Source organism: Salvelinus sp. IW2-2015, linkage group LG3 (assembly GCF_002910315.2).
Source record: "Salvelinus sp. IW2-2015 linkage group LG3, ASM291031v2, whole genome shotgun sequence".
Taxonomy (NCBI): Eukaryota; Metazoa; Chordata; class Actinopteri; order Salmoniformes; family Salmonidae; genus Salvelinus; species Salvelinus sp. IW2-2015.
Window position 1 is genome coordinate 2,978,286 of NC_036840.1, and position 25,778 is coordinate 3,004,063.

Here is a 25,778-nt window from a genome sequence, read left to right on the forward strand (position 1 = left end):
CTCATGCCTCCTTGCAGCATGCCCAAGGCATGTTCACAAAGATGAGAAGGGATCCTGGGCATCTTTCTTTCTGTGTTTTTCAAAGTCAGTAGAAAGGCCTCTTTAGTGTCCTAAGTTTTCATAACTGTGACCTTAATTGCCTACCGTCTGTAAGCTGTTAGTGTCTTAACGACCGTTCCACAGGTGCATGTTCATTAAATTGGGAAAGTGTTTAAACCCTTTACAATGAAGATCTGTGAAGTTATTTGGAATTTTATTTACATTTATTTTTTTGCTGAGTTTAGGAGGATGGGCTCATTGTAATTGCTGGATTGGAATTAATGGAACGGATTCAAACGTGTGGTTTCCATATGTTTGATACAGTTCAACATAATCCATTCCAGCCATTACAATGAGTACATCCTCCTATGGCACCTCCCACCAGCCTCCTCTGCCCCCCTGACCTGCCACACCCTGTTCTTCYCTTTTACGGYCACCAGGTAGCCTAGTGGTTAAGAGCMTTGGGCCAGTWASCAAAAAGTTTCTGGTTTGAATCCCCGAGCTGACTAAATAAAAATCTGTTGATTTGCCCTTGAGTAAGGCACTCAACCCTAATTGCTCCTGTAAATCGCTCTGGATTTGAGCATCTGCTGAATTACACATTTTTATTTAAATATATTTAATCCACAGGAGGGCATCAAACTCCACTTGAAGAATCACTACAACAGGTGCACAAACCTGGGCCAATGAAAAAAGCTTACGTGTGATCCCTTGTTCAATATGCCAAAGCAGCATGTGCATTCTACATAATAAACTGRGATCTGAAAGAGGCTGATCAAGCAAATGTTAATTGTCAACAACAACAAATACTGTCAGTTAAATATTGGTTGAAGTGACTGTCTCTCACATTGAGATACTTCAGAATGACACCATCACCACAGCAGCCTACCACAGCTATTTGTTATTATGTGTTATTACACTACAGTCCACCTGTTGGATCCTTCATCTACAGAACTTGGCTTCCTCCCCTCCAATTCTCATTCTCATCTCCATTCCATTTCCACAATAAAAGTTCTAAACCTATTTCAATGTTTGGTCCTTGCTTCGCAAACAGGCATATAAACATGCCTCTCTTCATGTGAAACAATTTGGAATAGTTACAATATATTAGAAATGACATGAGAAGATGTATGCAATTAAATCTAGTGAATGCAGTTATATTTAATGACATTGCAAGACTGGGGTCATGACTAACATTACCATTTCAGACTACTGCCATGATTATTAACAGGCYCAAGGTTCTCAGATCAGTCTRYTTTGCTTTTCATTTCACATAGGTTGGAAGAGCTGTCAAAGTTTTTTTTTTAAAGAGTGCTGTGAGCTGTACCTCTGTGGCGCATAGTGTCTGTCAATGAGCTGATTGTTTAGGAATTGAATGAGTGTGCATTAACCCATTGAGACATGACATCATATCTAACCATGCAAATGATCAGAGGCTTGAAGATAATAATTGCAGGATTTGAACCCATGCCTCACATGWAGMAGATGCCTGCGTTAGCCCTTGTCCTGTTCTTTCTGATTCTCTAATACCCCTGTTTGTCTTCACCTTCGCTAATAGCCCCTCCTTTCCTKCCCACTATCCGCAGGGGAGCCAGTGCCCCCATCTACCCCTCCCCTATGGGGTATCCCTACCAGTGCACCATCCTGGGCAACCCCAGCCCACTTACCAGATCCTGGATCCAGCAACACCTCCTCCCACTTCACCGTGAAGGAGAGACAGACTGAGTGGGGCTCAAACCCACATTGCAAGAAAAGTGACCTTGAAGTGCTGGGTGTGTAAAACCCAGCATATACCTCATGAGCCACTCCTGAGACCTGACAAGGGCTCATCCGTGATATTTAACCAGACAAGTCTAGAACACTTAAATACAAACATCTTGGGCAAAGCTAGCATTCAAACCCYTGTTGGAGTTGGCTTGCCACTCCAGCACTAACCTGTTGAGCTATCGAAGAACTCAGGGGTTCAGAGCTTCAAATGAGTATTCATCACTATGTTCTCTTCACTTGTATTCTCCACCAGCATGATCCTGTGCAGTTTAACTGAGAGGCCACTGAAGACTCCAGTGTATTAGTAAGTGAAAAAGATCCCGTTCATGGCCAAGTTAAAAAAATGTAATTGATATCACTGTAACATCTGCTTCCAACTCACACCCTCAAACACGTAGATCCCCTGAACGTAGCTCACTTTCCAGCTCACACTCTCAAACACCTATATCCCCTGAACGCAGCTCACTCTCCAGATCCCAATCACCTGAATTATAATCACCTGTTCACTCACCTGTATGTCATTTACACACACTATTTAGTTCAGTTCTTTGCACCCCATCACTGTGAGGTATTGTTTGTATTGTGACACATGTTGTTCTGAGCGCTGGGGTTTCCCCCCCCTGTGATTTATGCCGCTCATGTATGATAGTTTTTGCCTGCCTCGCTAACAATTCCTTTTGCCTATTCCCTGCCTGTACATTAGCCTATTGGATTTCCTGTTATTTACCTTTTGCCTGATCTCCTGGACTAGGTTACTAGCCTTTTCCCTGCCTGTACTGTTGCCCTTTTGGACCCCTGTGTATGACCTTCTGCCTCCTCCTSTGGTCCTTTGCAATAAACACCTGCTGCGCCCTGTGCTTGAAACCAGTTCTCTGTCTCCCCTTGTGTTCATTACAATCACAATATCTTTTATTTTGGATCTTGCTGAGGGCTTAAGCATATTCCATTGGATAGCTTACTGCTTGGGGGTCGAGTGTTGGTTTGTGAAGAATGCCCCCTACGGTAGGCAGTAGGTTATAATGTTCATTCACAGCATCACAACTCAGGCGAAGGACAGTATAGCTAATTAGACMGCTGCCCAGGTGAGAGGTTAGAGGGTACAGGAGCAGCCTAGAGAGAGTCAKTGTCCAGCAGGTCTCAGCTCCTGTTTCKCCATCCTCAATGTCCTTGCCCACATCTGGGTCCTCAATGGTAGGAGTGATCTGTGGAGACAGGCGCTACCACAGTAGCCTTTTTTATATATTAAATCAGTTTAAATTTAATTACATTTGATATGTGATATGATCCTAAAGCTTTTATCCAATTTGGTGGTATGAATTAAAATTATCCAACAACTGGCTCACCAGAAAACTAAATTGGCAGCTGTACAGGAATCTTACTGAATAATTCCACCTTTGTTGTCCAGAAACAACCATTATTAATTTCTATGCAACTATCCCTCAAATTGGGCCTGAATGTCTCACGTTTTMTAATATGATTCAATGGGCTTGTTGAATTCATCCTAAATTTAGATTAGGTGAATGGCTTCTTGTTGACCAGGTTGGCACAGYGATCTTCCCAGAGCCGGTCTTGGGGAGACCTCTGACAATCAGCACCTTCCTGAAAGCAGCCACTGGTCCGATGGTCTCTCTGACCAGGCTCACCATCTCCATCACCACATCTTCCTGGCTTTTCTGTAAYACAGACAGACAGACCACAGGTGGAGAACCACCTCCAACTGGGCACGGACATTCGAGAAGAAAGTATCACCCAGAACAGATTAGTTGAAAATGGGCTTTCCATTAGCCAAGCTGTAACGCTGTATGGAGCGGTCTCATACCACGTTATAATTCTGTATCTACCTCTTCTACTCTCCTCAGCACCTGGCCTGTATCTGCGGTCACAAAGGGAAATCTGTTTATAGGAAACCATTAGAATAGCAGGGGTCACCACCATTATTTTGCAMGTACTRCTAAACATCCCTATTTGAAAGTAAAAGGTTATGTAAAAGGCATGCTGGAAATGTTCCCTGCATGCCTGGCTGGAAATAAATAAATGGAAGGGTATCAAACACATGTTTGATACKATTACATTCACTCCATTCCGGCCATTGTTATGAGTCATCCTCCCCTCAGCAGRCTCCTGTGATGCAGACTAMRCATATGGTATCTCTATCAGAAGGTGGAGAAGGGGTCTGTCCATGGAGATCAGTCTTTTCTCTATAAAACCACCAGGTGGCAGAAATGCAACTACAACTCAGGTGTTGCATACCCTTTTGATAMTGTTTTATTCTGGAARTAAAAATGTTTTAATTCATTATATGTGTACTGTAACTTGTATWTTAACTTTAGGCGTAGGCTACTAGAATCACAGAATAAYGCCGTGGAATAAGAAATCACGTATCCTTTAACAACCCTCATGGRTTGATGATGAAAATATATTATAACACCCTAGTTGCCTAATAGTCTGCATGAACCGTATAATATATCTCTTGAGGTCTCTCTTGGGGGTGAATAGCATGTTTGCCTTGGTTTAGCTATATTGGTGTCAGAAGTGGGATGGCCCCAGTGTACCCTATAARATGTTATACACAGACAAGAAACAGTAAAGTACAGTACATTGTTTTCTCATGTGATATCAAATGTCACTTACAGTATTAGGCATTTCCAAAGACCAGAATATATTGACTCAAAGGTCAGTCTGGTATTTTGACAGAAAAACCTGAAACAGGAAGTATTCGTGTAGCCAACTGGTGGTAATTGTAGTTGAATGAGCAGAGCTCACTGTGGCAGTGAAAGACGGACGCGCTGAGACAGAGAGAGCAATTCGCCGTGGAACTGTTTTCATTTAGAACTATTTATGCCACGAGGAGAGAAATAGCTTACACTGACTGAAAGCATAGGAATATAGTGGTCCTTTTTTTTTTTATCTTTAAAAAAAAGTATTAATCCAAGCGACCCGATAGCTTTCACACAAGGGCGTGTGTGGGTCTCGGGGAGCAGCGGCTCGCTTTTTAACCCGTGCATGTTGGTACTGTATATATTTGATATTTTTGCATCACTCGGGTCCGGAGGATTTGCTTGAGGATGGGGTGTACCCTGAGCACGGACGATAAGGCGGCGGTGGAGCGCAGTAAAATGATCGACAGGAATCTGCGGGACGACGGGGAGAAAGCCGCAAGAGAGGTCAAGCTACTGCTTCTCGGTAAGGGAAGTGCTTGTCCTTGCTTCGTCCCGCAACGTGAAACATTGTGGGACGAAGCAATGGTTATCCGTGAACTTAACTGTAAAATTAGCTGCGATTGCGACATTGTAACTAAATGTCAYARGCACTATTTACAGTGATAACGTTARACAATTGGTCTGCATATACAAAATGGCAACAATTTGAATTGAGAATTCTTGCACGATTTCATACAATTCCGCATAACACACAAGCTGTCGTCATCAAATGTAAAACATTGTCAACTTTTACATAGACCTTGAAATCAAAGCACATTGGCGAAATTGGACTACCCAATAAAACAAAAGTTTAAGAACATTTTCCGATTTAGCCTATAAGCAGAACAAAGGTCGTTGTCCACGCTGGCTCATCAGTTCCAGCCTTCGGTATGTTATCACCCTTACAGGCAGTTGCAACAAAGTAGCCCCCTTTGTTACGCTTGTTCAGCAACACAAATGGTTTCTCTGGGCCATATTCATTGGCTTAATCCTCCAGCATTTGACACCTTGTCGCCTGTCTGCAGCATTGTGTTTGAATGCTATGTCCAGCTGAGTGCATATGATGTTTCCAATTTGGTAATTGGCCCAGAAACTGTTGGAATAACGAATTGCAATAACTATACTACTATGTTCAAAACATTTTTGTTTGAGACCTCATCGCCTTTTTTGCTACTTCAGGAATGGATGTATGCTGTTTATGATTCCGCCATTGCTTAGATAAACATATGTCTAAATTAAACTTCAGGCTCTTTCTTACCGCTTCTCTCATTGGTTGMTGCAATAGTGGATGGACTTATCTCTGAGTTTAGCCTATTGCTCAATATGTTAAAACATATTGAGCAGTAGGCTAAACTCAGCCATTAAAACCGTGGGTATTCCATTGACAAACAAAGGAGCCCATTCCCTGGACAGAAACAAGTGATTTGTTTTTGAAATACTGCTCTACCATCCACTCCATTGGGGAAGAGAAGGACGGGATGTGTCTTCTCTATAAATATGGGTATTCTTCACTGATGCCATGAGCAAGAATGGCTGTCCTGAAATACCTGTAAAACTATAGGCCTGTCGGTGGATGGCTATGAAAGCTTTTGGAGGACGTTGTCCCTGTGTTTTTTGTTTTGATTTCTGCTATTTTCTTCTAGTTGTACATGCTGATATTTACCATTTGTAACTGGGTGGTTCGAGCACTGAATGCTGATTTGCTGACACCGCGTGGTATACCACGGGTTATGATAAGTTTATTTGTACTTTTCTAATTACGTTGGTAATCAGTTTTATATTAGCCAATAAGGCACTTAGAGGTTTGTGGTGTATGGTTATATGGTATAAGCCTCATCCTTGTTGTTTCGAGCCTAGGCTACATTCATCTGCATTGCTATGAGTGATGAAACCGATTCGAAGCAAGTCGGGTCAAGTACTATGTCTTGCTGCAGGCTGCGACTTAGGTCTCCAAATATTCTTCTGAGTGAAATTCTAAAGTTTGTTAAAGTCAATCCCAGACCTGTGATGTCCAATATTTTTGAACTCTTTTGAAAATGGTCTCTCCCAAAAATCATTTACTTAACAAAAATATAAACACATACGATTGTAAAGTGACATTTTCCATACACACAAAAAGATTTTCTCTTTTCCATACGCACAAATTGTTTACATCCCTGTTAGTGAGCATTTCTCATTTGCCAAGATAATCCAGCCATCTGATGTGGCATATCAATAAGGTGTATTAAACAGCATGATCACTACACAGGTACACCTTGTGCTGGGGACAATAAAAGGACACTCTAAAATGTACATTTGTCACAACACAATGTCACAGATGTCTCAACTTTTGAGGATGTGTGCAATTGGCATGCTTGACTGCAGGAATGTACACCAGAGCTGTTGCCAGAGAATTTCTCTGCCATAAGCTGCCTCCAACATCGTTTTAGATAATTTGGCAGTACATCCAACCGGCCTCACAACCGCAGGCCATGTGTAACCATGGCAGCCCAGGCCCTCAACATCTGGCTTCTTCACCTGCGGGGTAGTCTGAGACCAGCCACCTGGACAGCTGATGAAACTGTGGGTTTGTACAACAGAAGYATTTCTGCACAATCTGTCAGAAACCGCCTCAGGGAAGCTCCTCTGCATGCTCGTCATCCTCACCACTTGACCTGACTGCAGTTTCGTGTCGTAACCAACTTCAGTGGGCAAATGCTCACCTTTGATGGCCACTGGCATGCTGGAGAAGTGTGCTCTTCATGGATGAATCCCAGTTTCAACTGTTCCGAGCAGATGGCAGACAGCGTGTATAGCGTTGTGTGGGCGAGCGGTTTGCTGATGGCAATGTTGTGAACAGAGAGCCCCATGGTGGGGTTATGGTATGGGCAGGCCTAAGCTTACGGTCAACGAACACAATTACCTTTTATCAAGGTCAATTTGAATGCACAGAGAACCTGTGACGAGATCCTGAGGCCCGTTGTCGTGTCCATCTGCCACCATCACCTCATGTTTCAGCATGATAATACACAGACCCATGTCACAAGGAMCTGTACACAATTCCTGGAAGCTGAAAATGTCCCAGTTTTACCATGGACTGCATACTCACCAGACATATCACCCATTGAGCATGTTTGGGATGCACTGGACTGACGTGTACAGACGACCGCGTGTTCCAGTTCCCGACAATGTCCAGCAACTTCGCACAGCCATTGAAGAGGAGTGGGACAAAATTTCACAGGCCACAATCAACAGCRTGATCAACACTATGCGAAGGAGATGTTGCGCTGCATGAGGCAAATAGTGGTCACACCKGATACTGACTGGTTTTCTGATCCACGCCCCTACCTTTTTTTTATGCATCTGTGACCAACAGATGCATATCTATATTCCCAGTCATGTGAAATCCATAGATTAGGGCCTAATGAATTTGTTTCAATGGACTGATTTCCTCATATGAACTGTAACTCGGTAAAATCTTAGAAATTGTGGCATTTCTATTTTTGTTCAATGTATCAATAAGAAATAAGTGGTCTCCCCCAATATCATACATACCTATACAAAGAGGTGCTATGTTACGTTGTTGCTGCTTCGGTTGTTGTTCTCGCTCTCCGAGGCCGACGTGYGTAAGGTCTTTAATCAGGTAAACAGTCGCAAGGCCACGGGTCAGGACAGTATTCCAGGGTGCGTTGTCAGGGAATGCGTAGATCAGATGGCAGGCATAGTCACAGTAGTTTTCAYCTTCTCATTGTCCCAGTCTGTAATCCCCATATTTTAAGATGACTTCCATCATTCTGTAATCATGAAGTGCTTATAAAGGCTGGTTATGGCACACATCAACTCCATCATTCCAGACACCATAGACCCACTCCAATTTGTATACCACTCAAACAGATCTGTAGATGACGCAATCTCAATTGCACTCCATACTGCCCTCACCCACCTAGATAAGAGGAATASCRARGTAAGAATGCTGTTCATTGACTACAGCTCAGCGTTCAACACCATCGTCCCCTRAAAGCTCATCACCAAGCTTAAGACCCTGAYACTAAACACCTCCCTCTGTAACTGGATCCTGGAGTTCCTGACGGACTGACCCCAGGCTGCCACGCTCACCCTCAACACATGGGCCCCACAGGGGTGTGTGTTTAGTCCCCCCCCTGTACTCCCTGTTCTCACACACGACTGCGTGACTCCAACACCAAGTTTGCCGATGACATGACTGTGGTAGGCCTGATCACCGGTGATGAGGAAACAGCCTACAAGTAGGAAGTCGGTGACCTGGCAGTCTGGTGCAAGGACAACAACCTCTCCCTCAACGTCAGGAAGTTGAAAAGGTTTGGAATGGGCCCTCAAATCCTCAAAGTTCTACAGCTGCACCATTGATAGCATCTTGACTAGCTGCATCACTGCTTGGTATGGCAATAGCACCACCCTCGATTGCATGGTGCTACAGAGGGTGTTGCAGACAGCCCAGTACATCACAGGGGCCGAGCTCCCTGCCATCCAGAATCTCTATATCAGGCGSTGTGAATGGAAGGTCCGGAAAACCARTAGACTCCAGCCACCCAAGCCATAGACTGTTCTCTCTGCTTCCGCACAGCAAGCGGTACCGGTGCATCAAGTCTGACACCAACAGGCTCCTGAATAGCTTCTATCCCCAAGCCATAAAACTGCTAAATAGCAAACAGAATGGATACACAGACTAAATGAATTGACCCCTGTCTATACACACTAACACTCCAACACCCATAACATGCACACACATTTATATGGACTACACGCACACACACACTCACATACAATCATAATTTACGCTGCTGCTACTCTTTTTTTWAAAWAAAAAWAWAATAATATATCCTGATGACTTGTCACCTTATTCCTAATAGTAATATGGTCATGGTGGTGGTCGTCGGACTTTGTCGGTTGGCAACCAACTTTAAGGTGCATTACCACCACTGACTGGAGTGTGGACCGCGGTTCATCTTTCAATCACCCACGTGGGTATATGCTCCTAAAAACCAATGAGGAGATGGGAGAGGTGGGACTTGCAGCACGTCAAAAATCGAACCAAGTTCTATTTTTCACCTGGCCATGCAGATGTTCGTTGACGCGTGTGAGCAGTTTAGATGAAATGATTGACTAACATGTATTTGTCAATTTATTTTGCAACGCAAGGTCAGCGTGTTAGAGCTTGCAAAAAAATTCCCTGTACTTGTGTGCGTGACATTGAAACCTGTTTGCGTGTTGGCACCCTGACCTGCTTCCTGTGTCAGCCGTTCAGGTTGGTAACCAGGTAACACACCCAGCCTCGTCAGATGACCGTGAGATATGCTAATAGAGGAGCAACAGGAAGGAATGTACTAGATCAGGTCTAAACTCTAACACTCATTATAAATTGAGGAGGAAGGTGTTTTGGTTTCTGTTTGCTTACATATTTAGTATTTTCTGTTACTATACTTCTGTCACAAAAGTCTCAATTCCTCTCATCTGCCTCCTAGCTGCCCCACTAAACATACTTTGTTTAATTACATCCTGGTTAAGAGGTCACAACCATATCAGTGATGCTGATGGGGCATACATCGGCACAGGCAGCACCTCAGAAACGGTGGTGAATATTAACTACTAAAGCACTTCAAGGACACCAACCGTCAAACATCCTTGTTTTACATCGGGTGGCGTTGATGGGCTGTCCATGTCTGTGCTGTGGACTTCATGGGGGGTGGCTTACGGTAGAACGCACGCACGCACAAACACAAAACAATTGTTGCATTCTCCAGAAGGAACCTGCATGTAAGCATTTCATTGGCCAGTGTATACCATGTGTATCCTATATGACTAATAAAACTTGACACACACACACAGCATAATGAGCAGTCTGTCAGCGGAGTATACCGGCATCCTGCTGTCAGAGGAACAATCATTTGTATGAGGAGTGCTTTGAATGTTTGGGTGTATGCTGTCAAGTCTGTACAAGCAACATCTTGTCTTGTCTATATTAGGCCGACTACACCCAACCACATTGGTGTCGAGAGGTTTCTCTAGGTGGTCTATGTAACATTTTATGTAAAGCGTTATGGGTAGTACTTTATTTTACAGTACTAATGCTTCCACTTGTATTTCCCGGATGTTTGATAGGAAATCATGTGTCTTTCTTGTACTTCAAATAGTTCAACACATGGTAATTAATTACCTGTTAGCCAAATTTGTAGTAATAACTCTCAAATAAACAAACAAGCAATTCCTAAGCTATCACTGTATCTGCTATTTCACCATGTCATTTATCACATCTTGTGATTTATGTAGGTCTACTGTAAACTGAAGTGCTTATGAATTATGAGGAATTCAGTAGCTTCCACTTCTCCAGCACCGTCCCGTTAGATCTACTGCTGTTACTGGTCACTTCCAGTAAAGTATCGGCCTGCATGTAGTTTGTTTCCTAAATCTATTATCCATTGATCTGGATGTGGACAGATGAATCCAGCTGATTTAGCTACATGACTCCCTGATGGGTTAATGCTACTGTAACTTCCTGGGTTCCCTTGTGAGTCACTCACAGGCTCAACAGCTCCCGATGGTAACGAGGGATGGGGCCAGCTAATGTGCCACCACTAATGTGGTTCATGGAGAGTGAGCCAGGCCCAGCTGTAAGCCTGTTCAGCCCTGTCCCCTGTCCCTCACTCCTTCTCAGCCCTGTCCCTCACTGCCTCACTCCCTCTCAGCCCTGTCCCCTGTCCCTCACTCCCTCTCAGCCCTGTCCCTCACTCCCTCTCAGCCCTGTCCCTCACTCCCTCTCAGCCCTGTCCCTCACTCCCTCTCAGCCCTGGCCCTCACTCCCTCAGCCCTGTCCCTCTTTCCCCCTCTCCCAGAGGACTGTATGCCCTGGCCAGCCCAACTGAACCCCAGGCAGGACGTGCCCTGGTTCTTCTGGTGACCCAGACAGAAAACCCCTCGGCTCATTAGATCTGAAAGCCCTCAACTCCGGGACAGGCAGAGAGACTGAGCTCTGAGAGAGTGGGAGGAACTCCAAAAGCGATTCTCCCCACCCTGGTATTATATAAAAGCTCAAACTTAATCATCACTTAAGATTAAAATGCAATAGAGCTGTCATTTGGAATGAAGACCTGATTGTAGCCAATCCCACCACAGCACTTTGAAAAACGTTTCTTCATTGTTGACATGCATTCCATTCATGTCCTCTTTTTACTCTGTGGAAAACCACCTTGGGGGAAGTTCTAGGAGAGATGGATTGGATGGTTGGTGGGCTTTAGTAGTACTGTTCTATAAACGTCCATTTTGTTTGCAGGCCTCAACAATTTTTCTTAAAACACAGTCGTTTCCCAACCGCCAGAAAGCAGCTGCCTCGCTGTGGTTTTGGTCTGGCTCTTTGATGGGTGTATCAAATTGTGGGTGGGTAACATGACTCTGTCCCAGCCCACGAGGTCCACTTTTCTGCCGTTGCTTTCTCTAATGGCCATGTGGCTCAAATCAGGGCCATTTAGACTTTAAAGTTACTGCGGTGGGGCCACACCCCTATGACATCACTAGAGTTGAAGAACAGGGCAAGGTCAGTTAGGCAAACAAACGCTCCAGTCTAGACTGACTTAAAGAAATGTCGTAAGGGAACAGTACCTTGGCGATATCATCTAATAATTATTCCTATGACTTGCTAGCGTACATTTTGTTGACCCTATGCAGGGTTTTGTGTTCCATATTGAGATATCAAGTGTGTGTCGGTCAGACAGTAAAACATATCTGGAGGGAGGGTTCAGTGAACACACAACYGCCTGTAAAGAGGGTATGTTTATTCTAGATTGAGAGGCAGCCAGCCAGTGTGGTAGGGAGTAGAATGCTGTGTTGTGTCGCTGCCTTGGCACTGAGGCCCTTAGCAGAAGGAGGGAGGTGACTTTACCTGCTGCCAATGCTGTGTGTCTGTGTGCGTGCACGTGTGTGTTACAGTGCACGTGTGTCTGCTGTCTCGTAGTCCCTCTGGGGTTCTTAGTGGCACATGTGACTGTTTGGCTCCGGAGCAATGAGACATGTTAGTCCTCCTCTCTGGGGCCAGGGCCACAGCAGTGACATGTAATTAAAACAATTTGTCCTCTGGTGAAAGCCATTCCAATTAGGCTGAACAGTAGGAGGTACCTGCCTGGGGTGCACACTGTGTGTTTTAACATTCTCACACACGCACTCTGTATCAGCATGCTCTAAGGCTCTGGAGAAAGGCTTGTCCACAGGAATTCACTTCTACATGTTGGTTTCAGGTTCTCTTCTGCGTTAGGGAAAGTTCCAGGCCCCTACGTTTCACTTGCCACAGCGAGAAGCCCTGACGTGGTGTGTGTGTGTGTGGCGTGCATGTGCTCGTTGTCTTGCTGTAATGCAATACTAGCTGGGTCTTGCGAGATGGGAAGATTGGGTGTTACAGAACTAGCTTCCTCCTGACAACTCAGATGGGTGTTAGTATTGCCTGGACAGTTCTGAATAAACAGTAAAGAACTTTAATCACACTAGTAACAACAACATTGTATTATAATGTTATATACTACTTTGGTAGTTGCATTTAGACTGACATGGCTACAGTTCCCCTTTTTCTGACCGTGTTTATTGTGTCCGAGCTGAGCTCACGAAACAAGTGAAAACAACATGTTTGTTTTCAGGGACAACCCATATTTCCCAGTAGCCTGACTGTCCCTGAGTGGAAAAACCCACCGGTGGACATTGTCGATGAGGGGCCTGGCTTAGTCAATCTCCATGACACATCCTCTACTTATGTGTTATGGGGACATTGCGTGCAGTTTGGGGACATTTGCCTATCAATAATACATGCCCGGCTATGGAGATGAGCCATCACTACACAACCACCCCTAATCCTCCTCAGGTGACCGTGTGGCGAMCGCTGAGATGTCTTTGGTAACGGATCCGGTTGCCATGGCAGTGTGACGGCGGCACGGAGCCCCTAGCAGCAGCCAGGCCCAAGCAACGCTTATTCTGTGTTCCCTGCCTCTCTCATAGGAGTATTGCCATGTCAATCACCTCTCCGCCTCACACTCATTGGCTGCTAGCTTTAGTGTKCACCCTCCCGGCTCTTGTCCTCATGTGTGAGTGGTTTACACAGCCTATCAGTCAGTAATGTGTAATTCAATATAGAAGGCTTGTWCRATCTTGAAGTAACACAATATGCGCTCATAGGCCCTTTAAGGCAAACACTGGTTACAACTGGTGATCGTTGTCTTTCTGGTGGTATATCAGAGCTGACAACTAACTCATTTAATGTACAAAGACCCAATGACCAGATATTAACTGGTTGATAGCAGCGTTGTGTTGATAGTGTGTTAGTGGTTTCTGGGAACTACTGCAGGCTGCATGCTTCACTGCTGTTAATGTAGATGATGAGGAATGTACTGCTTGTGATTTGGCCTTTGCAATAATACTGAGGACCATAATATATTCACCTCTGTCCCTTCACTGTACTCCCATCCCAACGCACACACTCACTCATCACTCTGCACTCTCTGAATGTTACTGTGTTTTGCTATGGTGCTGCTCATTCAGTGAGTCTTGCGACGCTGCCTGAGATGGGTCATTGGTTCCTGCTGCAGTAGGTAGTTCCATAATGCTGTGTTAGTGCTGCTGTTGAAATGTGCCGATAAAGGGAGAGGTGGGGAGGGTCTGTATCGACCGGACGGCTGCAGAGCGACGCTTTGGGTCAGAGACGTCAATACAGAAACACAGGAAGGGAAATGATCAGTGTGTTTGACCACCTCAGGGTTCTCCACTATGGTCCATTTCAAAAGGGGTTGGATAATAGCCTGTAATGAGTAGCTCTTTACAATTGACTTTTCTTTCTCAGTATGTCAGTGTAATCCCATACCAGGCAATATAAATTATGGTAAGTGTTGGCTTCAAATTCCACTGCAGATTCGGAACACATCGCTCTTATTGCATAATTGCAATTAGTTAAATTATAGGCTTTGACTGGTTTGGTAAATGTGTTCTCTCTCTCTCAGGTGCTGGTGAGTCGGGGAAGAGCACAATAGTCAAGCAGATGAAGTGAGTATGTTCCTTCCATTCTTCCAGATGCCATATCTGCCACACAATCAAAACAAAGCATTGTTTTTGCCCTTCTGTGGGGACAGTTCTCAGAAATGAGTCATTGTTATTGTCCTRGTGCCCCATTCAATTCAGATGCTGTAAACATTGTTACCTGGATAGTGTTGTTATCAATGTTCGCTTTTTCCCCCTGTCATTTTATGATGGAAAGGTTGCCATTGTGTTGGGYGTTATTGGTCTGCTATTTTTCTGTCTTATTTTTTGCTCTTAATAAAAATGAACATGTTCTCAAAAACAAAGTGTTTCTCCTTGTGACTGACTGTTGTTGCTCAATGTTCCTCATCGTGACTGACTGTGTCGTGTTGCTCCATGTTCCTCATGATGGTTGACTGTAGTTGTGTCCTCRGTCCCGTGTGTCAGGATCATCCACGAGGCAGGCTACTCGGAGGAGGAGTGTAAACAGTACAGGGCTGTGGTCTACAGCAACACCATCCAGTCCATCATCGCTGTCATCAGAGCCATGGGACGACTCAAGATCGACTTTGGAGACGCCGCCAGAGCCGTGAGTGGGCTAGACATGATGATTATGATGATGGATTGCATTTATCAAAGCCTTCTGACTAAAACTATAAACACACCCAATCACATGCCCAACACTGATGCCATGGCAGTATTATTAATGCTATTGATGGTTATGATGGTAGGGATGATTTTCACAGTGGAACTGATGGTGACGGTTTGATGGTAATAGTGATGGTTGTGCTGACGGACTGCTCTCTCCCAGGATGATGCGAGACAGCTGTTTGTGCTGGCGGGGTCGGCAGAGGAAGGCTTCATGACGGCGGAGCTGGCCGGGGTCATCAAACGCCTGTGGAAGGACGGAGGGGTACAGGCCTGCTTCAGCCGCTCACGAGAGTACCAGCTCAACGACTCTGCAGCATAGTGGGTCACACACACACACACCACCTTGTCCTGCTCACACAGTCTGCTCAGCTTGGTCTGATACACACACACACACACACACACACACACACACACACACACACACAGCTCCTGCAGTTCCTCTTCCTCCCTAATTCTCTTCTGCTGGAAGTAAATACATTCTCATTCCTCTGCAATAACCAAAGGCCTTCAGCAGTCCATTTATTACAGATGCCCGCCCACTCTCTGGCAGACATCTCTACTGCCTACAGTCCAGTCCGCTTGGTGTTTCAACCTTGAGTGAGACTGTCAATATTTGTTTTGTGTGGGGGTGTCACCCCTGTAGCAGGACTGTAACACGCAGGCCTCAGCGTGTCTGCTGAGTCCTTGACCTTAGCATTTAGCTCATGTAGCTGTCTAACAGCAGATTGGCCAGGGCTGTTGTGTTTACCAAACCCTGGTAGCAAAACACCACAGACAGCAGAGCTAGAAAACATGTCCAAATCCCTTTCAGTCAGTGGGCAGCGTTGGAGCTCAACTCCCTCGATTCAGTTGTTCTTTTTTGAAGTGATTGTTCTTTTTTCGTACGCATTGTGCCACAGCCTTTCCATAAGCCAGTGAAGTCACCAGAGGGGCAGCCCCTGCGGTGTGCCATGAGAAACCCCTCCACCTTGTTTTGGAACGGAACAGCTGCTGGCCATTTCCAAATCAATACCCAGAATCCTTTTGGCCAGGGCTACCACACACAAACACACAGAGAGAGACACAGACCAGCGTCACGTAGCCTGCCGACTGGCCTCTACAGCGAGGCTGCTGACACCGATCTCTGCTGTTTGTTTGGGTTAAAACACCAGTGCTGCTGAGTCGTGTGTAATTACTGCTGCCGTAATCTTTTGGAAGAGTAATACAGGGTAGGCTGTTTGAGCTAGGGGGTAGGGGGTATTTGTGGAAATATTGGATGAGGGACCATTCTGAGGCAACAGAAGGGGGCACTGATAGTGTGGAAGAGAGTGGAAAAAATGTCACTTGTTTTTCCCAGTTCAAGATATAGAAGCAGACATGGTTCATGGCCAAACAAGATCTGTTTATTATTTGAATAGCTTATTGTCCTATTGTTCCATTGAAGTATGTGTATTGGATGCATTGACTCCCATCTAAACATTCTCTCTCTCTCTCCCCCTCCCTTCTCCAGTTACTTAAACGATTTGGACAGGATATCCKAAGCCACCTATATCCCGACCCAGCAGGATGTCCTGAGGACRAGAGTCAAAACCACAGGCATTGTGGAGACACATTTCACCTTCAAGGACCTCCACTTTAAGTGAGCACTTCCTCCAAATCCCTTTTTAAGTGTAGTCATATTCCCTACTTTAAATAGGATAASTCAATCTACTTCCCTACTGTGCGTATTGAATCWCTCAAACCCATAGCAGTGTCCTTAGTCCAGTGGTTTCATTYTGACTGGATGACAGAGCTGACCATACCACATCAGCAGTGAATCATATCTGTTCTAGTGTTCCATTGGCTGATGCCAGAGAGGAAAGGGGAACGATTGGCTCACTGGTCAATACCCATATTTCCAGTGTTGGGGATTGGTGAACTACATGTAGTTCAACTAGTAATTGAACTGCATTTTACAGTAGCTTGGTGGTAGTTCAACTAAATTCAAATCTAGGTAGTGTTTCCACGTAGTGAACTGTATTACCATGTAGTGGTGTGGCTAACTACTGGAACTACACACTATTCTTTACCATGTAGTGGTGTAGCTAACTACTGGAACTACACACTACTTCTTTACCATGTAGTGGTGTAGCTAACTACTGGAACTACACTACTTCTTTACCATGTAGGGTGTGGCTAACTACTGGAACTACACACTACTTCTTTACCATGTAGTGGTGTAGCTAACTACTGGAACTACACACTACTTTTTACCATGTAGTGGTGTAGCTCTACTGGAACTACACACTACTTCTTTACCATGTAGTGGTGTAGCTACTACTGGAACTACACACTACTTCTTTACCATGTAGGGTGTAGCTACTACTGGAACTACACTACTTCTTTACCATGTAGTGGTGTGGCTAACTACTGGAACTACACTACTTCTTTACCATGTAGTGGTGTAGCTAACTACTGGAACTACACTACTTCTTTACCATGTAGCGGTGTAGCTAACTACTGGAACTACACACTACTTCGTTACCATGTAGCGGTGTAGCTAACTACTGGAACTACACTACTTCTTTACCATGTAGCGGTGTAGCTAACTACTGGAACTACACTACTTCTTTTGCACAAAAAATATCATACCTGCCTAATTGTCACTTGAAACCGTTTTTGTGTTAAATTGGCTAAATTACACATTCAAAGTAACTTAAGTAAACTATATTTTCCTTAATGGTAGCATTAGTGTAGCTTAACTTCTTCCAGTGTGAAGTAATCGGTAGCTTGGTAAACTATACTTTCAGAGTAGCTTCCCCAACACTGCATATTTAGTTGTTTTATCACATCTGTCCCCCACTCCACGTCCTATTCGAATAGCAAGCCCTTTAAAAATGCTCTTTCTCAACAGTTTGTTCAGCCAAGCCACTCAGTGCAACTCAGCAGAGAGAACTATGTGGAGCCATTCCAACGCAAACCATATCTAAGTACATTAGAGCCCCACYGCCGTCTGTGCCAATGGGTGAAAACTGGCTCACAAAGCGGGGGACATTATTAGGGCTTGTTCCCTTGTGTTGCGTTAATGTGTTATACAGCTCAAAGTGCAAATTGGTACGGGTATAAACAAGAATATGTTATTTAAAATACAAAAACATTACATTTAATAAAGTGTATCCATTTATACCCTATAAAAAATTATACCCTACTTTCTAAATATTTTATTCTGTGTTGAACATTTCTACTGTATACCATCTCTCCACAACACAGAAAAGCCCCAAAAAAAAGAAAAATGCATGTATTCTCTGTCATTTCCACCTGGTGGCCTGTTTAACCATCTAACACTTAAACCCAGAGCCCCAGGCCACAGCTCTATGTTTTCTCTAGTGGCCAATGGCCAATAAAGTTGTTTGTCCTGTGTGCGACATGCCTGGAAACATACTCCGTTTACATTGTCTGGTGCATTATCRGCCACTTCCTCCTCAGGATGTTTGATGTTGGAGGTCAGAGGTCAGAGAGGAAGAAGTGGATCCACTGCTTCGAGGGTGTCACTGCCATCATCTTCTGTGTGGCGCTCAGCGACTATGATCTGGTGCTGGCTGAAGATGAGGAGATGGTGAGTTCCTGTCCAACGATGGACATTACATAAGAGTACATGGACAGTACCAGTCAAAAGTTTGGAAACACCTACTCATTCAAGGGTTTCTTTATTTTTACTATTTTCTACATTGTAGAATAATAGTGAAGACATCAAAACTATGAAATAACACATGGAATCATGTAGTAACCAAGAAAGTGTTAAACAAATCAAAATATATTTTAGATTCTTCAAAGTAGCCACCCTTTGCCTTGATAACAGCTTTGTACACGCTTGGCATTCTCTCAACCAGCTTCACCTGGAATGCATTTCCAACAGTCTTGAAGGAGTTCCCACATACGCTGAGCACTTGTTGGCTGCTCTTCCTTCACTCTGCYGTCCAACTCATCCCAAACCATCTCAATTGGGTTGAGGTTGGGTGATCTGATGCAGCACTCCATCACTCCCCTTCTTAGTCAAATAGCCCTTACACAGCCTGGAGGTGTTGTGTTATTGTCCTGTTGAAAAACAAATGATAGTCCCACTAAGCGCGAACCAGATGGGATGGCGTATCCCTGCAGAATGCTCTGGTAGCCATGCTGGTTAAGTGTGCCTTGAATTCTAAATAAATCACTGACGGTGTCACCAGCAAAGCACCCCCACACCATCGCATCACCTCCTCCATGCTTCATGGTGGAAACCACACATGCGGAGGTCATCCGTTCACCTACTCTGCGTCTCACAAAGACACGGCGGTTYGAACCAAACATCTCAAATTTGGACTCATCAGACCAAAGGACAGATTTCCACCGGTCTGATGTCCATTGCTCGTGTCTCTTGGCCCAAGCAAGTCTATTCTAATTGGTGTCCTTTAGTAGTGGTTTCTTTGCAGCAATTCGACCATGAAGGCCTGAATTCACGCAGTCTCCTCTGAACAGTTGATGTTGAGATGTGTCTGTTACTTGAACTCTGTGAAGCATTTATTTGGGCTGCAATTTCTGAGGCTGATAACTCTAATGAACTTTTCCTCTGCAGCAGAGGTAACTCTGGGTCTTCCATTCCTGTAGCAGTTTCATCATAGCATTTGATGGTTTTTGCGACTGCACTTGAAGAAACTTTCAAAATTCTTGAACTTTCARGGATTGACTTACCTTCATGTCTTAAATGAATGYTGGACTATCATTTCTCTTTGCTTATTTGAGTTGTTCTTGCTATAATATGGAATTGGTCTTTTATCAAATAGGGCTATCTTCTGTATACCACCCCTACTTTGTCACAACACAACTGATTGGCTCAAACGCATTAAGAAGGAAAGAAATTCCACAAACTAACTTTTAACAAGCCACACCTGTTAATTGAAATGCATTCCAGGTGACTACCTCATGAAGCTGGTTGAGAGAATGCCAAGTGTGCAAAACTGTCAAGGAAAAAAGTGGCTACTTTGAAAAATATAAAATATATTTTGATTTGTTGAAGATTGTTTTGGTTACTATATGATTCCATATGTGTTATTTCATAGTTTTGATGTCTTCACTATTATTCCATAAAGCTAACTCTGGAATGAGTAGTGTGTCCAAACTTTTGACTGGTACTGTATATCTGTATGAAACCAGCCAAATCCTGAACAAAAAATCGTTCTCAATATAATATTTACGTTGAACATGCATTTTAGTGCTGGACTAAGCTTCATTCTGGGTCTGTGAAACTGTCTCTACGAGTCCAAACATGTTTCTGAGTATATCTCGATAGTCTAAAGAGGCTTTCTCTCCTCAACTCCTTTCCTTCATCTGTACTGATCTGAAAACATAGGATAAATCAATATGGTGGACGTCCTAGCAGGTGTTTTGCTTTCACCTGTCCGTTTTTCCACATTAGTGCAGATGAAGGCCTGTAGCTCGAAGCCCCACAAAAGCCKTTGTCCAATGTTMCCCTTCTTCTCTCCCCAGAACCGTATGCATGAGAGCATGAAGCTGTTTGACTCCATCTGCAACAACAAGTGGTTCACAGACACCTCCATCATCCTCTTCCTRAACAAGAAAGACCTGTTTGAGGAGAAGATCAAGAAGAGTCCTCTAACTATCTGTTACCCAGAATACGCAGGTACAGTAACACAGCCAACCAGCCATGGTAGACTGTTTATAGAATGATTGCGGATAACTGTGAATTGTGTGTGACTTATCGCTGGAGTTGTCTGTACATTTTCAATGATTTCTTTGTCAGTTGCACACCTGAACAAATATAATTGAATTTCTACATGAGTGGAAAGAGGATCTCATATAAACATATAGCGCTGGTAATATAGTGTAGTTACTGAACATATGCAGATGGTATGTTCCACCGTATCAGTGTTGTAACAGGAGACGTTCAACAGACATGAGTCACTTCTACCTTTTTAAAAACTTCTTCMGGATCGGTGTCCCTTCCATGGGACGGTTGAGCTAACATAGGCTAATGAGGTTAGCATGAGGTTGTAACAAAGAAGAATATTTCCCAGGACATAGACATATCTGATATTGGCAGAAATCTTACATTCTTGTTAATCTAACTGCACTGTCCAATTTACAGTAGCTATTACGGTGAAAGAATACCATGCTATTGTTTGAGGAGAGTGCACAGTTTTGAACATGAAAAGTTATTAATAAACCAATTAGGCACATTTGGGCAGTCATGATACAACATTTTGAGCGGAAGTACAATGGCTCATTGGATCAGTCTAAAATGTTGCACATACATTGATGCCATCTAGTGGCCAAAATCTAAATTGCACGTGGGCTGGGATAATACATTATGGCCTTTCTCTTGCATTTCAAAGATTTTGTATTATCTTTTACTAGATCTATTGTGTTATATTCTTCTACATTCCTTTCACATTTCCGTAAACTTCAGTGTTTCCTTTCAAATGGTACCAAGAATATGCATATCCTTGCTTCAGGGCCTGAGCTACAGGATTTGGGTATGTCATTTTAGGAGAATATTGAAAAAAAGGGGGCTATCCCTAAGAACTTCACAGATCTTCATTGTAAAGGGTTTAAACACTTTCCCATGCTTGTTCAATGAACCATAAACAATTAATGAACATGCACCTGTGGAACGGTCATTAAGACACTAACAGCTTACAGACGGTAGTCAATTAAGGTCACAGTTATGAAAACTTAGGACACTAAAGAGGCCTTTCTACTGACTCTGAAAAACACCAAAATAAAGATGCCCAGGGTCCCTGCCCATCTGCATGAACGTGCCTTAGGTATGCTGCAAGGAGGCATGAGGACTGCAGATGTGGCCAGGGCAATAAATTGCAATGTCCGTACTGTGAGACGCCTAAGACAGCGCTACAGGGAGACAGGATGGAAAGCTGATCGTCCTCGCAGTGGCAGACCACGTGCAACACCTGCACAGGATCGATACATCCGAACGTCACACCTGCAGGACAGGTACAGGATGGCGGCAACAACTGCTCGAGTTACACCAGGAACGCACAATCCCTCCATCAGTGCTCAGACTGACCGCATTAGGCTGAGAGAGGCTGGACTGAGGGCTTGTAGGCCTGTTGTAAGGCAGGTCCTCACCAGACATCACCGGCAACAGCGCCGCCTACGGGCACAAACCCACCGACGCTGGACCAGACAGGACTGGCAAAAAGTGCTCTTCTCTGACGAGTCACGGTTTTGTCTCACCAGGGGTGATAGTCGGATTTGCGTTTATCGTCAAAGGAATGAGCGTTACACCGTGGCCTGTACTCTGGAGCGGGATCGAGGTGGAGGGTCTGTCATGGTCTGGGGCGGTGTGTCACAGCATCATCGGACTGAGCTTGTTGTCATTGCAGGCAATCTCAACGCTGTGCGTTACAGGGAAGAGATCCTCCTCCCTCATGTGGTACCCTTCTTGCAGGCTCATCCTGACATGACCCTCCAGCATGACAATGCCACCAGCCATACTGCTCGTTCTGTGGGTTATTTCCTGCAAGACAGGAATGTCAGTGTTCTGCCATGGCCAGCGAAGAGCCCGGATCTCAATCCCATTGAGCACGTCTGGGTCCTGTTGGATCGGAGGGTGAGGGCTAGGGCCATTCCCCCCAGAACTGCCAAATCTGGTGCAGTCCATGAGGAGGAGATTAACTGCAGTACTTAATGTAGCTGGTGGCCACACCAGATACTGACTGTTACTTTTGATTTTGACCCCTCCCCCTTTGTTCAGATATTATACACATGTTAAGTTTGCTAAAAATAAATGCAGTGAGGATGTTTCTTTTTTTGCTGAGTTGATGTACTGTCTTGCACTTCAGTTGAATTCTCACTTCGTCTCCTATTGACATCAATTCATGACATAGTGATAATGGGATTACGCCTTATGAGGAAAGTCATTAGAAATGTGGGGGTTTTCTTGTCTTGCGGCCAGGCTCCAACACATACGAGGAAGCTGCGGCCTACATCCAGTGTCAGTTTGAGGACCTGAACAAGAGGAAGGACACCAAGGAGATCTACACCCACTTCACCTGCGCCACCGACACCAAGAACGTGCAGTTTGTTTTCGACGCCGTCACTGACGTCATCATCAAGAACAACCTGAAGGATTGTGGACTCTTCTAAGACCTGGATTTGATCGATGGAAGATTTCTGGTGAGTGCACCTTTTTTTCCGTTCCCTTTCTCCATCAATCTTTCCCTCTCTCTCCCTTCTCATCGCTTCTCCTTGTGCAACATAGCCCTGCCCACGCACTGCAGACCTGTGAACTTGTGTTCGTATGTGTAAAGTGCTGGGGGATCGATGTTGGGGCTACATGGTTGAGGGCACATGTCTGACTGGTGGCTGCCAGGAGTGCTCACAGTGCCAGTGTTGAGGACTTACAAACATAACGTATGCTCACTCCACAGCGAGCTTCAAATGTCGCAGCCACCAGTTCGATAGCTCAAACGGTTGGTACGTTGTCAAGGTGGGAGGTCACGTGTGTTTGCGAAGCAGAGGATCACTGGTTCGAGCCCAGTATGGGGACAGGGAGAGTGGAGGAAGCCAAACTGTTAGCAGCACACTGAGATCCGTTACACAAGCATGCTGCAGTTATAGCCAAGGCCGGTTTCAGGAAAGCTGCACGGTATTATCCACATTGCTAGTATGCTAAACTAGTATGCTAGCTTTCCCAGATGGTGAAAGTTATCCACAGGAGCTCTTGTTGTCGTGTGTATCTCTACCTCCTGACGACTGGCATCCAACTTCAAACGTTTTAAAATCAGTTGACGTATTTGATTTGTTCCAAGTTGCGCTGCTTCCAGGCTGCCTCAGATGCAGTTTAACCCTTTCATGATCAAACGCTTGTTAAATCTAATCAGCTCAAATCAAGGCCCTCTTCATTCGGGAGCCTAATTAAATGTTCTGCTCCATTAAGATGTTTGGGAGATGATCATGGCATGGTCAAACAATATTTTAAGGATATTTGAATGGAACGGCCTTTTGTACCCCCAAGCATACAATAATATCTAATGGTGTCTATTTCTCTCTCACTCTTTCTCTATTTCTCGCTCTTTCTCTCTCTAGGCGGTGAAAAGCCAGCATAATGTGCGTTTTCGGGGAGAAGTTCACAAGAATCTGAGTGGGGAGAATCAATTATGGACCATTGCTGTACTATATGCCACTTTTAACGGATTTATTTATGTTTTTGTCTTGGAACATTTTGAATTAGCGTTAAAACATTTGTGTTGGATGTTTGTGTCGTTGTAAAATCATTTTCACACTTTTATTTTTTGGAAGAGCAAGCTTGTTTTATTTAGTTTGTTCCTTTTTTAAGCCCTCTCTGGAAAAGGAAGCTTGCCTTTTGGTGAAAATATTCATTTTCTCCCTCCCCAATTGTTAGGGGAAAAGGATTTTATTTGAGCTCATGTCCTTTTTCTCTGCAGTCACTGACCAAATTGCAAAAAAACAACATTTGCCAGCTGAAATCGTTCCAACATAAAAGGTGAAACATTTCCTGAGGGATATTAACAATCTTTTGTGCACATTCCCAACCAATTTAGTGGCGAAATTCCCCGTGGTCCAAAGGTGTGTATGTGTGTCTCGATGGTGACCAACACAGCCCTCCCCACAGGCTGTCCCATACTGACAAAGGGATGTGGTTTTTAACAGTACACCATATCCAATATGAACCCTAGCTAGGTCAAGGAGCTTACGTTATGCTGTGGAATTACAGAATAGGAGTCATACAGAATCGGAGTCATATTTTACTGTATATTTTAAGCTTTATTTAAGGTGGCTTCGGGGACTTGGTCTCTGCGATCACTGCAGAATCACAATTGTAAAAATGGATGGGGAACAAACGCATGGTTATGGTCTAACCAGCCACAGCTGTTTGTGTGTTCTCCAACAGACGGGGAGCCTTTGTACACTCATTCCCTTATTTTGCTAATAAAACCCTTTACAAACCATTCAGTGAACCTGGCGTCTTCAGTGCTCTCCTGAGTTACAGTTGGTGAAAAGGGGGAGGGAGTCAACTTACTGCAGGTGAGTTTGAGCATTTCCTCTAGTCACCCTCATCTATTCATCCTTATGTCATGTAGTCATCCTTATGTCATCATTGTTATGTCTTACAAGACTGTTTCTTTATGCCATGTTGATGTCACACTGGCTGCCATATCCAGTTAGCTGGGAAAACCCCAAAATGAATCCTTCTGTTTCACTTTTGTTTTACTTCACATGGTGTGACACACTTCACTGTGAAACAGTGGTATAACGGGAGTGATTTTTCCACAATGCCAATTCCCAGTGTCTTTATTCCTTAACTTTTTAACTTTAACGTAGTGTAACATTTTTGAAATTCAAGTGTTTCTTGAGTGGTTGGCACAAACACATATAAAACACATCAGATCATAGTGTGTGTGATCAAGGAAACTGGCAAACTGGAGACAATTCTCTTTGTCTCTAGATTATTCTCCTCCGGTGGCATTTCCCTGTCTGTTTGAATATACAGCTGTCTGGAGTGTGGCACTGCTGTTGTTTGTTGAATGATTGACAGCCTGTTGTCATTGGGTTGTGGGTGACTTGAGGAGAGGCAGAGTCTGGTCAGTGGCCATGGTGACATGTTTAGTCATAGTGATGTTT

At 44.2% G+C, this 25,778-nt stretch overlaps 1 protein-coding gene across 1 annotated transcript; it reads left to right on the forward strand.

The window, feature by feature from the left end:
* The first annotated feature begins 4,541 nt into the window (after nt 1-4,541).
* Nucleotides 4,542-24,778, forward strand: gnai1 (guanine nucleotide binding protein (G protein), alpha inhibiting activity polypeptide 1). Its single transcript, XM_024014040.3, has 9 exons — nt 4,542-4,989; nt 14,492-14,534; nt 14,955-15,096; nt 15,319-15,476; nt 16,648-16,776; nt 18,603-18,732; nt 20,640-20,793; nt 23,089-23,309; nt 24,222-24,778. The coding sequence occupies exons 1-8, from the start codon at nt 4,872-4,874 to the stop codon at nt 23,277-23,279; spliced, it is 1,065 nt and encodes a 354-aa protein (XP_023869808.1). The 5' UTR covers nt 4,542-4,871; the 3' UTR covers nt 23,280-23,309; nt 24,222-24,778.
* Nucleotides 24,779-25,778: the final 1,000 nt, after the last annotated feature.